The 16,137-nt window shown below is 42.6% G+C and overlaps 1 protein-coding gene across 2 annotated transcripts in view; it reads left to right on the plus strand.

Annotated features, from left to right (window-relative positions):
- Positions 1 to 14,623, plus strand: part of SMAGP (small cell adhesion glycoprotein) — a 46,236-nt gene extending 31,613 nt beyond the window's left edge. For both annotated transcript variants that reach the window (XM_073613709.1, XM_073613708.1), the window contains exons 2-4: positions 12,864 to 12,932; positions 13,259 to 13,330; positions 14,068 to 14,623. In XM_073613709.1, the coding sequence (XP_073469810.1) occupies positions 12,899 to 12,932; positions 13,259 to 13,330; positions 14,068 to 14,243 (282 nt within the window). In that variant the 5' untranslated portion in view covers positions 12,864 to 12,898 and the 3' untranslated portion in view covers positions 14,244 to 14,623. The remainder of the gene's footprint in view (positions 1 to 12,863; positions 12,933 to 13,258; positions 13,331 to 14,067) is intronic.
- The last annotated feature ends 1,514 nt before the right edge of the window (positions 14,624 to 16,137 follow it).

The raw sequence follows: 16,137 nt of genomic DNA on the forward strand, positions 1-16,137 counted from the left end.
GATTGCGGCCATTACTGGTTTAACCACTTGCTTACTGGGCACGTAAACCCTCCTGTCCAGACCAATTTTCAGCTTTCAATGCTCACACTTTGAATGACAATTACTCAGTCATGCAACACTCTACCCAAAAAATGATTTTTTTGTCCTTGTTTCCATATAAATAGAGCTTTCTTTTGGTGGTATTTGATCACCTCTGGGTTTTTTATTTTTTTGCGCTATAAATGAAAAAAGACCGAAAATTTTGAAATAAACACTTTTCTTAATTTCTGTAATAAAACTTAGCAAATTGTTAATTTTTCTTCATACATTTTGGCCACAATTTATACTGCTACACATCTTTGGTAAAAATAACCCAAAATTAGTGTATATTTGGTCTGTGTGAAAGTTTGAGTCTACAAGCTATGGTGCAAATCATAAAAAATGTATCACATCTGATGTACTGGTGGCCCATCTCATTTCTTGAGACCCTAACAAGCCAGGAAAGTACAAATGACCCCTTTTTGGAAAGTAGACCTTTCAAGGTATTAAGAGGCATGGTGAGTTATTTGAAGTTGTAATTTTTTCCCACAATTCTTTGCAATATTAAGATTTTTATTTTATTTTTTCACAAAATTGGCATTGTAATAGCTTATTTCTCTCACATGGCATGTGCATACCACAAATGACACCCCAAAATACATTCTGCTGCTCCTCCTGAGTATAACGATACCACATGTGTGGTATTTTTTCACTGCCTGGGCACATACAGAGGCCCAACATGCAGGGAGCGCCATCAGGTGTTCTAGGAGCATAAATTACACATCACATTTCTCAACCACCTATTACACTTTTGAAGGCCCTGGAGCACCAGGACAATAGAAACACCCACAAAATGAGTATGGCGATACCATGTGTGTCAGACTTCTACACAGCCTGACCACATACAGAGATCCAACATGCAAGGAACACCCTCAGGTGTTCCAGGGACACATAGCATGCACATACCAAGAATTACACCCCAAAATACATTATGCTGAGCAAAGTGTAAACAAAAGATTACCTGTGGTTTTAGCGCAGTTGTACACAGGAGGATAGTACTGGTCCAGGCAGCGGGCAGGGATACTGTCCATATACAGTCCAGGGTCAGTGCAGGCAGAGATATTGTCAGAAGTGTCATAAATATTGGTCCTGGTAGTAGGCATGAACATGTGGTGTGGTCAGCGCAACAGGCAGGGACATAATTGCAGTAAGTCCTACAGGCAGCAGTAGGGCCTCATTCAGGACAGAATGGGGACAGGGGTAGAGGCTTCTCCCACCCAAATCTCTTTGAAGCCTCCGAGTCTCCAGACCCTAATCTAGGAATGAGAAAACAAAAAATTGTTTTCTTCATCCAGAAAAACAATTCTGGAGCCCCTCACATATGTGAGACCCCTGTGTTGAATCCCACTAGTCCAGTTGCAGGGTACAAGATCAGTCAAAGAGGCAGGCAAATATCATGGTCAAACAGTCCAAGGTCAGCTCCAGATCAGGCAGAGGTATGTACAGAATTGTTTGGCAGAAGCATGGTCGAATAACAACCCAGGGTCAGTTACAGAGCAGGCAGTGGCATAAGGGTTGTGAAGGTGTGTGAAGGCAGGAACTGAGGATTACGTTACCATACTTTACTAATAATTTATTGACGTATGGTAACGGCGAAAACATTCACCTATGCAGAGGCCTGGTTCGGAAGGGCATTGGGCACAGTAATAAGAGGTCTCTTCTGACTCCTGCTCTGGTACACACCTTACTTTTTTTTTTTTTTGGTCTGGGAGGGAGTCTATCTGGAAAGTGGCGTTCGGAGAGTCGACTAAGAACATCTGATCGGATGGTTTCTGGGGGGCCGTTCGGGAATATAAGGGCAGTGTAAATTTCCTCCTGGTAGCCCAAGGAAGCGTTTGGAGTTTTGGGTAGAGTTGCGGTAAATTACATATGAGTTGTATATGGCCAATTGAAAAAAATAAATTGCGACTTTCTTATACCAATGGTATGTCCGTCTTGTGGCAAGGTATGGTTCCAACATTTGGTCATTGAAGTCGACTCCCCCCATGAACAAATTGTATTCATAAACTCATTTTGGTTTTTGGATGGGGCCATTTCTTCTAGGGATTTCCACGAAGGTGTCATTGTGGATTGAAGACAACATGTAGACATCTCTTCTGTCCCTCCACTTCACTGCCAAAATCTCCTTGTTCCGCAGACTTGCCATTTCTCCTTTCCTCAACCGCTTATTGACAAGACTTTGAGGAAAGCCCTTCCGGTTCCTTTTTACGGTGCCACATGCAGGCGTCTTCTTCCGGTGAAGGTTGTGGAACAGGGGCAGAGATGTGTAGAAGTTGTCTACATACAGGTGGTAGCCTTTTTCCAGTAGGGGGTATATCAGGTCCCAAACAATTTTCCCGCTTGATCCCAAGTAGTCTGGGCAATTAGGGGGTTGCAGCTGGGTGTCCTTCCCTTTGTACACTTTGAAGGCATACATGTACCCTGTGACTCGGTCACATAATTTGTATACCTTCACCCCATAGCGGGCCCTTTTGATGGGAATAAATTGTTTGATTTTAAGCCTGCCACTAAATTTAACAAGGGACTCACCCACACATATATCTTGGTCCGGGGTAAACAGCTGGGGGAATACTTAAGAAAAATTTAATATTGGCCGAATTTTGAGAAGCCTATCATAATTTGGGTCATTTTGGGGAGGGCACTGGGTGTTATCATTGAAATGAAGGAACCTCATTATCATTTGGTATCTGGTTCTGGACATTACCTTGGAGAAGATTGGCATGGGGTGGGTTGACCAATAGGAATTCAAGGTGTGTGTGTGTTTGTTTGTGGTTTTTTTTTTTTTTTTTTTTTTTTTTTTTTTTTTTTTTTTTTGTGAGGCCTAAAAAAACCTTCAACTCCTCCTCCACCGTTAGGTCTCTCCATTCGTAGGGACAGGCATAATAAGACGTTGGATTATTTAAAATAAATTGCTGTGCATAAAGGTTGCACTGGGCCACAATTGTTGATAGCATGTCCTCTGTAAAAATTAAATCAAAAAAATTGATTGGGGAAAAATTTTCCGTGTCCACCTGGACTCCTGGCTGGGCAGTGAAAGGGGGAATGTTGGCTTCTCCTGAATTAGGAGAAAGCCACAAGGGGTTTTGAAGGGCATAGGGAAGGCTGGCATGGGTCCTTGGCCTTTCTTGCGGAGGCACTGCGGTGCTGGTGGATGGCACTGCCTCCTCACTAGAACGCCTTCGTTTGGCGGGCCGAATATCTTCCTCCTCTGAGTCACTCAGTGTTCCACTACTGAGGACTGGCTCATAATTGACGTCCGACTCAGAATCGGAGTTTGAAATGGAATCCGAACAAGAGAGCTCCCCGTTGCTCTCGTCGGCCTGGGAAAGAATATGGTATGCCTCCTCGGAGGAAAAGACTCTCTTTTTGACATGCTTGCTGGTGATGATGCGACTTCACAGGTGTGTGCTAAGCCTGCTCTGATGAGGTGGCACTGATTGCACAGATGTGCACTGAGGTGGCACAGATGGGGACTGATTTATGGCAGATGGGCACTGATTGCACTGATGAGGCGGCACTGATGGGCACAGGTGGGCACCAATGAGGTGGCACAGGTGGGCACTGATTGCAGATGTGCACAGATGTCTGGACACTGATCACCAATGGCGCAGGTGGTCACCGATTGGCGCAGGTGGGCACTGATTGGCACAGATCCCACTGCACTGTTTGGGCACTATTTGATCACTTTTACCACACTAAAATATGATGTAAAACTCACTGAAGGCACAGATCACTGCAGCTATCCTCTCTCTCCTCACACACGGTCTCTCTGTGAGGAGAGAGAGAGACGGCAATGAGAGATGATCTCATATGTTTACATTTGAGATCATCTCTCATTGGCACCGGCGATCGCGCTGTAAATGGCCGCTGTGATTGGCCAGTTTACCGCAATCTGACTGGCTGTGTCCACATGAGCGCGCACGGGGAACGAGGAAAGGGGAGGACGTCCTATGACGGCCTCCCGGAGATTGAGGTCCGCGCTGTAGCCGTCATTCGGCTATGGCCCGGACCTCAAGTGGTTAAAAAAAATGAATAAAAATATCCCATAGTTTTGTAGATGCTATAACTTTTGGTTTAAAAGAAAGTAGCAGAATACATAATTGCCTACATTGAAGAAATTTGATTTTTCTACTTTTATTGGATGTATTTTTGAGCAGAAAGTAAAAAATTGTTGGTTGTACTTTTTCTAGTATAAAAGGTGATCAAATGGCATCAAAAGAAAAAAAAGGACATGCATTTTATTTGGGTACAGTTGTCAAAGTAACAGTGCTGTATTGCAAAAAAAGGGCCTAGGAATGAAGGGGGTAAATCTTCTGGAGGTGAAGTGGTTAAGGTGCACTCCACTAGTTGTTTGTGCCTCTTGGGCTTTTCAACTCCAGGTATAAAAAGGACCAGGGAGCAGAGGGTGGCTGGGAGAACATTCTGCCAGTTCTGATGGTACTATCAGAATAGATCCCAGAAGAACCAACTATCCCCAGGTTCCTCAGATTCATCCCTAGGGCAATAGTAAAGTTGTTCCAAGTGTTGTATGTCTGGCTCTGGAAAGCCATTGTGTGACAGCAGGTGAGGACTGTTTCCACACACTAGTGATACAGGCTCTAGCAATTTTTAGAAGATGTTAAAGAAGCAATTTTATGGTATAATTTCCTGGATAGAGGAGTCAGGTTCAAGAGGACAATAGCTGGGTTGTCCGAGAGATGGATGTGGAAGTAATTTGATTATTCCAAAGACCTGCTGCCAGAAAGGGTGTACAACCCAAGTGCTGCACCAGTTTTGTGGGCAGCATTAGGTTGTTCCTACTATCGCAACTTTTCCATGCAACAGATTTGTGTACTTGGTGCTAAAAGGTTACATGATTTTGTTGCCTGCACCAAAATTTGTTGTGCTGGGGAACGAGAGAATTCTAAAGTGTCTGCTAATGATTTGGGTATTTGAATTCATTTTTTTTCAGACCAAAAATGCATATACAGTATTGTCATGTGTTGTAAGAATGCAGTTTGAAAAAAAAAAAAAAAAAAAAAATTGTTTTTGTGCATTCTGTAGCCAGCAGTGGGTTGTAGTCAGCCAAACTTCTCAACAGAAGTATTCCTAATAGCAAAGTTGTTGTGGGGTGTTTTTTTTTTTTTTTTTTTTTTTTATTGTAAAGCTAGGTATGCAGGGGAAGTTTTTTGTGTGATATAGATAGAGCTATCTATCTATCTATCTATCTATCTCGTATTCCCTCCAGCCTAGGCTGTCCTATTTAGAAACCCCCCTGAAAAAACAGACCCTCCATTATCCAAGTGGAATTCAGTTGGTGCAGTAGTGTCTTCTTTTAGAGGTTATCAGGACAGCCCTGTCCAGCCATGGAATGGGTACTGCATGTCAATTGTTAGGCATGTGCTGTATAAAAGTCATGAGAAGGGCTTCTGAATTGAATTAGTCCAGTATGAAGACAAGCATTATTAAGGTGCAGCTATTCTATTAAATTACTTGGTAAACCTATTTAGAGTCCAAGTAGCTTTGAAGTGGCAATTCTGTCATCTAGGAAAAAAAATCTGTTTTTGCTGTGTTTTATTGGGTACTTGTCTTGATTAGCTAGTTTAAGTTAGAATTACAGTGGGTGTAACCATGCACACTCTAGCTTTTACAAAGACATTTTTAAGGGAAATAACACTCCTCCTCAGGACAACCATAAATCCAGGATACTACAGTTGGGCAAGAACTATTAAAAAAAAAAAAAAAAATACCCATGAGAATTAAGGGGGGTGGTTAATTGCTCACAGGTGCCTATATAACTGTGTGTAGGACTCATTCTGAGCCTGCTCAGTCTGAGGCTGTGGAACTTGGTCCAAGTGGTGAGTTAAAAACCAGAGTTTAAAACCGGAGGTTATAACAGGGGTCATAGTACCTGTGTAGTGTGAGTACCTGAGTGTTTTCTGAGTAGTGTGTGTGGATCGTTAGTACTTGTGTATTGTGTACTGTATACTTGAGTATTGCGAGTGCACGTAGGTCTGTGAGTACCTGGGTATTGTCTTGTTGTGTACCTGTGTATTGTCTTGAGTATTAGTGCCAGGAAGCTAGCTGTTAGGTAATTTGGACAGGGTAAAATCCCCAAATCCTCACTAAATTTAATAGGTACGATACCCGGCGGGTGTGGAGAAACGACTCTTTGTACATCTTGCTGCATGTATGCGTTCCTTGATCATCCGATCGAGGGCGAATACTGCTGTGCAAAATGTAAGCACATTGTTTCCCTGGAAGCCCAGGATCTGAATCTGGGGAAGCAACTGTCAGCACTGAGAAGTCCCTCCATACTAAAGGAGAGCCAGGAACGTACACGGCAGGGGCCAGCACAGAAGCGGGTGGAGACAAAGAGGTGCAGGCACTAGCAAAGAGTAGATTGGTGACAGTCAGGAGGGGTAGAGGGGGAAGTGCCAGGGAGGCCGATCCAGGACTGGAGCATCCCAATAAGTACACTCCATTGAGTAACGTTGGTGAAACCAGTCAGGGACCAGCACTGCTGGAGCTGAGGGACTCTCCTAGCTGCCGGGGGAAGAACTCCTCCAGTGAGAGTGGGGGGGCAGCAAAGGGAAAGGAAAGACAGATTCTGGTGGTAGGGGACTCAATTCTTAGAAGGACAGAGGGCAATCTGTAACCAAGACCTGAAGCGCCGAACAGTATGTTGTCTACCGGGCGCTCGGCTTCGGCACATCACGGATCTTGTGGACAGATTACTGGGAGGGGCTGGGGAAGACCCGGCTGTCATGGTGCACGTTGGCACCAATGACAAAGTCAGAGGCAGATGGAGTGTCCTAAAGAACGATTTTAGGGACTTGGGAGCTAAATTAAGGAAAAGGACCTCCAAGGTAGTATTCTCAGGAATACTACCGGTACATCGAGCCACACCAGAAAGGCAGAGGGAGATTAGGGAAGTAAACAAGTGGCTGAAGAGCTGGTGTAGTAAGGAGGGGTTTGGGTTCCTGGAGGACTGGGCTGACTTCTCAGTCGGTAACTGGTACTATAGAAGGGACGGACTGCACCTAAATGAGGAGGGTGCAGATCTGCTGGGAATGAAGATGGCCAAAAACTTAGAGGGGTTTTTAAACTAGGCGATTGGGGGGGTCCAGAGACAGAGATAGCCAACGCGGAAGATATTCCAGAGGGTAGTATTGGGGGCATTAGTGGTAGGTTAACCAAAGCACAAAAACACAAGGTGAGTATAGTAGCAAGTCCTAGTTGCAATCTCGAAACACCCAATACGAGGACAATATGCGACCGGTCTAAACTATGTGGCATGTTCACCAATGCCAGGCGCATGGCGGACAAGATGGGTGAACTAGAGATACTGTTGTACGAGGAGGATTTGGATTTTGTGGGAATTTCAGAGACCTGGTTCAACAGCTCTCATGATTGGCTGGCAAACATTCAAGGGTATACCTTATACCGCAAGGATAGAGAGGGTAAAAAAGGGGGAGGGGTATGCCTATATATCAAGAATAATGTACAAGCGAATGTGAGAGATGACATCACTGAGGGAGCTAGAGAGGAGGTGGAATCCTTATGGGTAGAGCTCCAAAGGGATGAAGCTAAGGGGAAAATAATACTGGGAGTATGCTATAGGCCCCCTAACCTGAGGGAGGAAGTGGAGACGGATCTCCTATCACAAATTGGATTAGCAGCAAGGATGGGAAGTGTTATCATATTGGGGGATTTTAATTATCCAGACATAGACTGGGCGGAGGGAACCGCACATTCATTTAAGGCTCGCCAGTTCCTTAATGTCTTGCAGGACAATTTTATGGGTCAGATGGTAGACGCACCAACTAGAAATAAAACATTACTGGATCTACTGATAACCAACAATACAGACCTGATCACGGATGTGGTAATACGGGTCAATTTAGGTAACAGCGATCACAGGTCAATTAGTTTCAGTATAAATCACACAAATGGGAAACGTGAAGGGAACACAGACACTGAATTTCAAAAGAGCCAACTTCCCTAAACTACAAACCTTGCTAAAAGGCATAAATTGGGATAAAATATTAGGAACAAAGAATACGGAGGAGAGATGGGTTTGCTTTAAGAGCATATTAAATAAGGGCATTAGCCAATGTATCCCATTGGGTAATTTAAAAGAGCGAACAAAAATCCTGGGTGGCTTAACTCCAATGTAAAAATGCATATAAAAGCAAAGGAGAAGGCCTTCAAAAAATACAAGGTTGAGGGATCATCCTCAGCATTCAGACTTTATAAAGAATGCAACAAGAAATGTAAGGGTGCAATTAGGACGGCTAAGATAGAACATGAAAGACACATAGCGGAGGAGAGCAAAAAAAATCCCAAGAAATTCTTTAAGTATGTAAACAGTAAAAAAGGGAGGACAGACCATATTGGGCCCCATAAAGAATGAGGAAGGACATCTGGTTACAAAGGATGGGGAGATGGTGAAGGTATTGAATTTATTCTTCTCCTCAGTCTTCACGAGTGAATCGGGGGGCTTCAGTAACCAAAACTGCAGTGTTTATCCTCATGACAAAACACAGGAAGCACCTCCATGGTTAACAGAGGACAGAATTAAAATTAGACTTGAGAAACTTAACATTAATAAATCACCGGGACCAGATGGCTTGCATCCGAGGGTACTTGGGCAACTCAGTCAAGTGATTGCCAGACCGTTGTTCCTAATTTTTACAGACAGTCTACTGACTGGAGTGGTATCAGCTGATTGGAGAAAAGCCAATGTAGCACCAATATTTAAAAAGGGCCCAAAATACATCCCTGGGAATTACAGACCAGTTAGCCCAACATCAACAGTATGTAAACTCTTGGAGGGGATAAGGGACTATATACAAGATTTTAGTAATAAGAACGGTATCATTAGCAGTAATCGGCATGGATTCATGAAGAATCGTTCTTGCCAAACCAAACTATTAACCTTCTATGAGGAGGTGAGTTGCCATCTAGATAAAGGAAGGCCCGTAGACGTGGTGTATCTGGATTTTGCAAAAGCATTTGACACAGTTCCCCATAAACGTTTACTGTACAAAATAAGGTCCGTTGGCATGGACCATAGGGTGAGTACATGGATTGAAAACTGGCTACAAGGGCGAGTTCAGAGGGTGGTGATAAATGGGGAGTACTCAGAATGGTCAGGGGTGGGTAGTGGGGTTCCCCAGGGTTCTGTGCTGGGACCAATCCTATTTAATTTGTTTATAAACGACCTGGAGGATGGGATAACCAGTTCAATCTCTGTATTTGCAGACGATACTAAGCTAAGCAGGGCAATGACTTCTCCGCAGGATGTGGAAACCTTGCAAAAAGACCTGAACAAATTAATGGGGTGGGCGACTACATGGCAAATGAGGTTCAATGTAGAAAAATGTAAAATAATGCATTTGGGTGGCAAAAATATGAATGCAATCTATACACTGGGGGGAGAACCTCCTGGGGGAATCTAGGATGGAAAAGGACCTGGGGGTCCTAGTAGATAGGCTCAGCAATGGCATGCAATGCCAAGCTGCTGCTAACAAAGCAAACAGAATATTGGCATGCATTAAAAGGGGGATCAATGCCAGAGATAAAACGATAATTCTCCCACTCTCTACAAGGCTCTGGTCCGGCCGCACCTGGAGTATGCTGTCCAGTTCTGGGCACCAGTCCTCAGGAAGGATGTACTGGAAATGGAGCGAGTACAAAGAAGGGCAACAAAGCTAATAAAGGGTCTGGTGGATCTTAGTTATGAGGAAAGGTTGCGAGCACTGAACTTATTCTCTCTGGAGAAGAGACGCTTGAGAGGGGATATGATTTCAATTTACAAATACTGTACCGGTGACCCCACAATAGGGATAAAACTTTTTCGCAGAAGAGAGTTTAGTAAGACTCGTGGCCACTCATTACAATTAGAAGAAAAGAGGTTTAACCTTAAACTACGTAGAGGGTTCTTTACTGTAAGAGCGGCAAGGATGTGGAATTCCCTTCCACAGGTGGTGGTCTCAGCGGGGAGCATTGATAGCTTCAAGAAACTATTAGATAATCACCTGAATGACCGCAACATACAGGGATATACAATGTAATACTGACACATAATCACACACATAGGTTGGACTTGATGGACTTGTGTCTTTTTTTTCAACCTCGCCTACTATGTAATTTTATCTGGATATCGATTTTTTTTTTTTTTTTTTTTAAAAAGCCGGGGAGGGGTTAGGTAATGGTATTGACACACAAGGTATCTCGATATAACTTGTACAGGCCAAAATTCAGTCCCTATAATAATTGTTTGGAGGGTTTTGAAGTGCTTGGTTATTGCTTTAATAAGATTTACCTTGAACTGGTGCCATCTTTTTCCAGCATCACATACAGTTGTGGCTAAAGGTTTTCATAAAATCACAGGAATTGGCATGGATATGGAAAATGACTAGGCCAAAAAACTACCCTGGAATGTTTGGATTTGGTACAGACAAACAAGGTGACCCATACAGGTTAAAATGTCAATTAAAGGTTAATTTTCCACATCTGTGGATTTTTAAATTGCAATTGATGTCTGTATAATATGTATAAATAGTCAATGAGTTTGTTAGCTCTCACATGGCTGCACTGAGCCATGGGGAGCAGAAAATGATTTTTAAAAGACCTGCGTAATAAGGTAATAAAGATGGCAATGTGTATAATAAAAAGATATCCAAAGTCTTGATAATGCCAGTTGGTACTGTTCAATCACAGTTTAGGAAGTGGGAAAATTCAGGGATCTCTTGATGCTAAGGTCAGGTAGACAAAGATTGCAGCTACAACTGCCAGGAGAATTGTTTGATGCAAAGAAAACCCCACAGGTAACCTCAGGAGAAATGAATGCTACTCTGGAAAAATGTGGCACAATACAACACTTGCTCAAAAATGAGCTGCATGGTCGTGTTGCCAGAAAGCAGCCTTTACTGCACCAATGCCACAAAAAACCTGGTTACAATATGCCCAACAACACCTTGACGTGCCTCACAGCTTCTGGCACACTATAATCTGGAATGGTAAAGGCACAGGGAATCTTGTGAAAATTAATGGCAAGATGAATGCAACATGTTAGAAAATACTGGCAGACAATTTGCATCCTCAAGGAAAGAGGTGGATGGGATACTCTTGGACTTTCTAGCATGACCATGACCCTAAGCACAGGGCCAAGTTGACCCTCCAGTGGTTACAGCAGAAAAAAAAAAAATGAGGCTCTGGAGTGGCTATCAGTCTTCTGACCTTAAGATCCACAAGCCACTTTGGGGAAGTCTCAAAGGTTCAATGTGAACTGTCCTTTAGTCACCTTGTCATTCTGTTGCACTTTTTTTGTTTCTTTGATTTGAACAAATGTGCATTTTGTGTGGGGGGGTTTTTTTTTTTTTTTTTTTTTTTTTTTTTTCCCCCTCATTCACATTGGGCCGATTTGACATACCAGATCGGGGCCTATTGCCGGCAACAGCACCGTCCAAATTGGTTTGACGCTGACTTTGCAGCGCCGCATCGATTCCCACAAGTAGTTACTGCACTACTTTTGGCAACTTTGGGGGCGATTTCAATATTCATCTGTGCATGAACCCCCACAGATGTCTGTCAAATTACCCCCGAAGTCAGACTAAAATGCCAGTTTGAAATTGTGCAAGTTCAGCAGTACCCGCATGATTTCAAACCCTCATTCAGTGTGAACCTAAGCTTATGCTCCTGTGTTTGAAAGATTTCATGTCTGAATTGTGAAAAATAAGACACTCCAACCATACTTGCGAAACACGAGCTGTTACGGAGGTAGAGGCATGTATCCATTGGCTGCCGGTCGTGTTAAAAAAGGAACCCCCAGCTACTGAAAGCATCATGTACATGCATACAAGAGGTAGTTTTGGTTTCAGGCACCACAAAGTGGTATTAAAGCAGACCTGCTTTGCCTTGTATGAACAAATCCCTGACTGCTTTAGCCATCTGATTCCCAACATGCGGCCTGCTAGCCCTCTGCATGTGCCCCATGGGTTTTAAGTACTGTAGAGAGAGAGAGAGTGGCAGCAGAGTGCCAGGTGCTGGTATGTCCTGTGTTCCAGCACTCGAGACTAAGAGCATGTACTGTGAGAGGATTAAAATCCTGGTGGAAAGGAAGCACAGTCCCAGTGTGTAATCGGATAAGTGATCAATATTTGGAGGTTGGTTAATGTTCATTGCCATGGCCATCAATGAGGGGTTATTTTACTCCAACATCTTTTATTTTAAATTGTGATACACTGCAAAAAAAAAGTGTAGCAGGGTCTTTGGTGCCACTAAGCTGGAACCAACATGCAGAGTAGGAGTTTAGATGCCAAAGGCTGCATGATCATTCCAGATTAAATTTTTTTTTTTTTTTTATTTCTTGGAGTTGAGAGGGATTAAAACTCCTGTCAGGGTTTTTATTGCTGTGTGTGCCTCTGTTATGGAGATTATCCCTCTCTAATTGTCCTGCTTACCATTATCCTTGAACATGAAAGTACCAAACTTTACGTTGTTCCCAGCAAAGCCATAGATTACAAATTTATTCCAATAGGGACACTAGTTCTGGTGATTCTGTTAATTTGCAGGGATTTCCTGTTTTGGCTGTGGGACAGGAAGTGAAGGAAAATCTCCCAATGGGACACGGTTAAAAATAAAAATAAAAAAAATCTGACTAGTTATAACCCTCCCTTACTCAATCCTAAATTGGGGGGATGCTTATAGTTCACAAATTCAAATCCTAAACTTTCTATAGTGGGGGGGGAAAAAAATCACTGATATTTTGTTTCTCTCCTAACCACTTCTTCATGTAGGTTAACCTCTGCAAAAGGACTGCCTTCCCTTCAACATGGCACTTGCAACTACAGCAGATTTTGCCACAGGTAAGGATGGCTTTCAGACTGAAAACCTTGTTCAGTTGTGTATATGGAGTGCATAACGGTATGCATTATGACATTTCATAGACCTTAGTAGGGGCCTGTACTAAGGAGCTTTTTGTTTTCTTCAAGTGGGCTTTGCATCCTGTACAATGTAAATTGAATGTAAAACTCAAAGTAGGTCAACTACACCTGTCGCATTTTGAATGATCTCTGAAGCATCTAAAACTGTCATTGACACAAGTCGAAAGCCCATTAGTACAGGCCCGAAGACTGTTCATAGTAGCATTGTATAAAAGCAGATTCTTAAATATTTAATTTTCCCCACTCAGACAATCCCCCACCAGTTGTGACAGCAACAGCAAGCTCTGCTGACATGGATGTTGATGCATCAGTAATTGCAGGTAATTGCAGACAGACTATCATTATAAGGTGTTTTATTTTTCCCAACACTGTTCTTTTCTGGTGTTCCAAAAGATGCACAAGAGGGAAATGTTAAATGCTTTTTTTAATATGAAAGGTAATCTGCATAGTGCCCACTTCAAACTTGTACAATGGTGACCTGACCAAAAAATGGGCCAAAAAAAATATGGCTTGCAGTACTTGGTTTTGACAGGTACCCAGCTCCCACTTCCACCCACGCTGCCTAGGCAGCTCCTCCTCTCCCCCTTGCAATCTTCTGGGACATGTCGCAGGTCCCAGAAGATTGCTCGGCCATTCAGGACAGCGCAATGCAACTGCTTGTGGCTTCACACACCTGGTGATGCCTGTGGAGAGGCTTTGGGCGGCTGGACCATGGGACAGAGGTGTGTGTTTTTTTTATTAAGTCAGCCGCTACACTTTTCTTCTCCTCTGCCCCCCCGTAGCTGCAGACTTTTTTAATAAACTGAAAAACAAGTGGAACTCCACTTTAGGGTAAAAGTATGTACACACAAAATAACTTAACAGTTAAGTCTACTGTTAGTTTAGTAGGTCCTTTTTTTTTCTGGGTGGATGTGTATTTGGCAAAGCTGAGGCCTTTCATAATGTGAACTCTGTAACTCCCACTTAATAAACACATTGCTGGTTTTATTTCGCATGTCCAATATTGTAAAGACTTGTTAATATGATGGTATATTATTTATTTATTTTTTTTATACAGGTGTGATAGCTGCTGTGTTCATAACCATCCTCGTGCTGCTGGCACTGATTGCAGTCTATTTGTACAAACACAAAGGCAGTTACCGTACCAATGAGACAGTAGAAGAGGGAGAAGCAGATAAGGCTTTACAAGAAAAGAGTGATCCCAGTGAGGAAAAGCAAGAATACTTTATGTGATTTGCACCAACTGCTGACTGTTACAAAAAAGAAAATGTGTAATTCTGTTCAAGAGACTAATGGCAAATTATTTATTTTGTGCACACCTACTTTTCTGGAAAATCCCAAAATCTTTTGCTACCTTTTCAGGAACTGATGCATCATTTGTAGCAAAAAAGGTCCTTTCAGTTAATCCTAGGACATATGCCTTTACCAAAACAAACGCTGCTATGGCATAACAGAAGAAATTTTTTTTTTTTTTCTCTGGCGCGCTCTGTAACCTTTACTGAAATAGGTGTTGGCCTTAGTTTAGTAGCAATATGTTGGGACAATTTATAGAATCTACAGTGATTATAGGTTTTAGTATGAATGACCTTTTGCTAAATAAACTTTTTTTTTAAGTGTGTGGTTTTTGTTTGGGGCAGATTAACACTTAGAGAAAATTTTAAATGTAATTGTTGGATGTAAACCTTTTTAGTATAGTAATTTTAGGGAGCATGGAATAGGTATAATCCTATGTATGTAGATGATAAAGTCCATAAAAAAAAAAAATGCCAACAGGATAAAGTGCTGGGTGCTTCACAACAGAAACATTCCAAAGGTGCTCCTGAAGATAAGCAAATGACTTCTTACCAAAACGAATGGATCTTGAGAGACAGAGCGTGTACTCAATCTCTAAGGTGGTAACTTCAGACAGTATGTCCCCATGCCGTGAATCGAATGGAATCCAGTCAAGTTAACCTCCTTGGATCCCAGTCTGTAAAACCATATGGCCACTTGCTGATTCAGCAGAATCCACAGCCAGCTTATCTGAACAATTTCCACCATCTGTACTGCACTTCTGCCTCTCTCCCAGAGCTGAAATGAAATTTAACTGTTTAGCACGAGATCACTCCAACCGATAACACGAGTGGGAACATACTGTCTGTGAAGTTACCATGGGTGCAGGCTGATTGTGATCTTTGTAATCGAGATTACAGAGGAGGCCATCTGCTTATATTCAAGAACACCTTTTTCCACTCTGGAGCACCGTTTTGGAATGCTTCCATTGTGAAGCACCCAGCACTTTATCCTGTTGGCATTTTTTTTTTTTTTTTTCTTTTCAATAGACTTTATATATCAATTGCATTTACACTTTTGATGTTTATTGCATGGTATTTTTAGCACTTGCGCTTAAATATATACTCACACTCCAAATTAGAATATCATCAAAGTTAATGTATTTCAGTTCAAAAAGTAAAACTTGAATATTTTATACAGCTATGATATCTACGGTGTGGCTCTCGTTTTGGGACGATGGCGTCCCAGAATGGCTGCTTGACCCCTGATCTCTGTAAAGAGCTGCATCTGCGGCTCTTTAACCATGTGATCGAAAGTGTCCAATCACAGCTGGTCCCATATAAACACGGAGATGGCGGTAGTCGGCCTGACAGTGTGTGGAGAGGAGAGCCGATCAGCGGCATCTCCATGCAGGGTGACATCTAGGAATGTAATCGGGGCACTGATGATCAGTGCCCTGATTACAATGTAGAAATACAGCGTCACCAATCAGTGCCCACCAATGATGCCAGTCAGTGCTACCTCATCAGCGCAGGCAAAAAATTACTTAGTTACAAAATTTACTGACAGAAAAAAGTAAAACGTATTATTTATTTATTTTTTTTACAAAAAAACCCAGCAGTGATTAAATACCACCAAAAGAAAGCTCTATTTTTGTGTGAAGAAAATGATAAATTTGTTTGGGTACAGTGTAGCACGACCACACAATTGTCATTCAAAGTGCAGCAGTGCAGAAACATGGCTTTGACAGGAAGGGGGTGTAAGTGCCCTGTAGGTAAGTGGTTAACTGCATGCCGATATACGTTGGCAGAATGGCGCTGGTGGGCAAAAGGGCGTACAGGTACATCCCCTTTAA

The sequence above is a fragment of the Aquarana catesbeiana genome, linkage group LG02, assembly GCF_042186555.1.
Source record: "Aquarana catesbeiana isolate 2022-GZ linkage group LG02, ASM4218655v1, whole genome shotgun sequence".
Classification (NCBI taxonomy): Eukaryota; Metazoa; Chordata; class Amphibia; order Anura; family Ranidae; genus Aquarana; species Aquarana catesbeiana.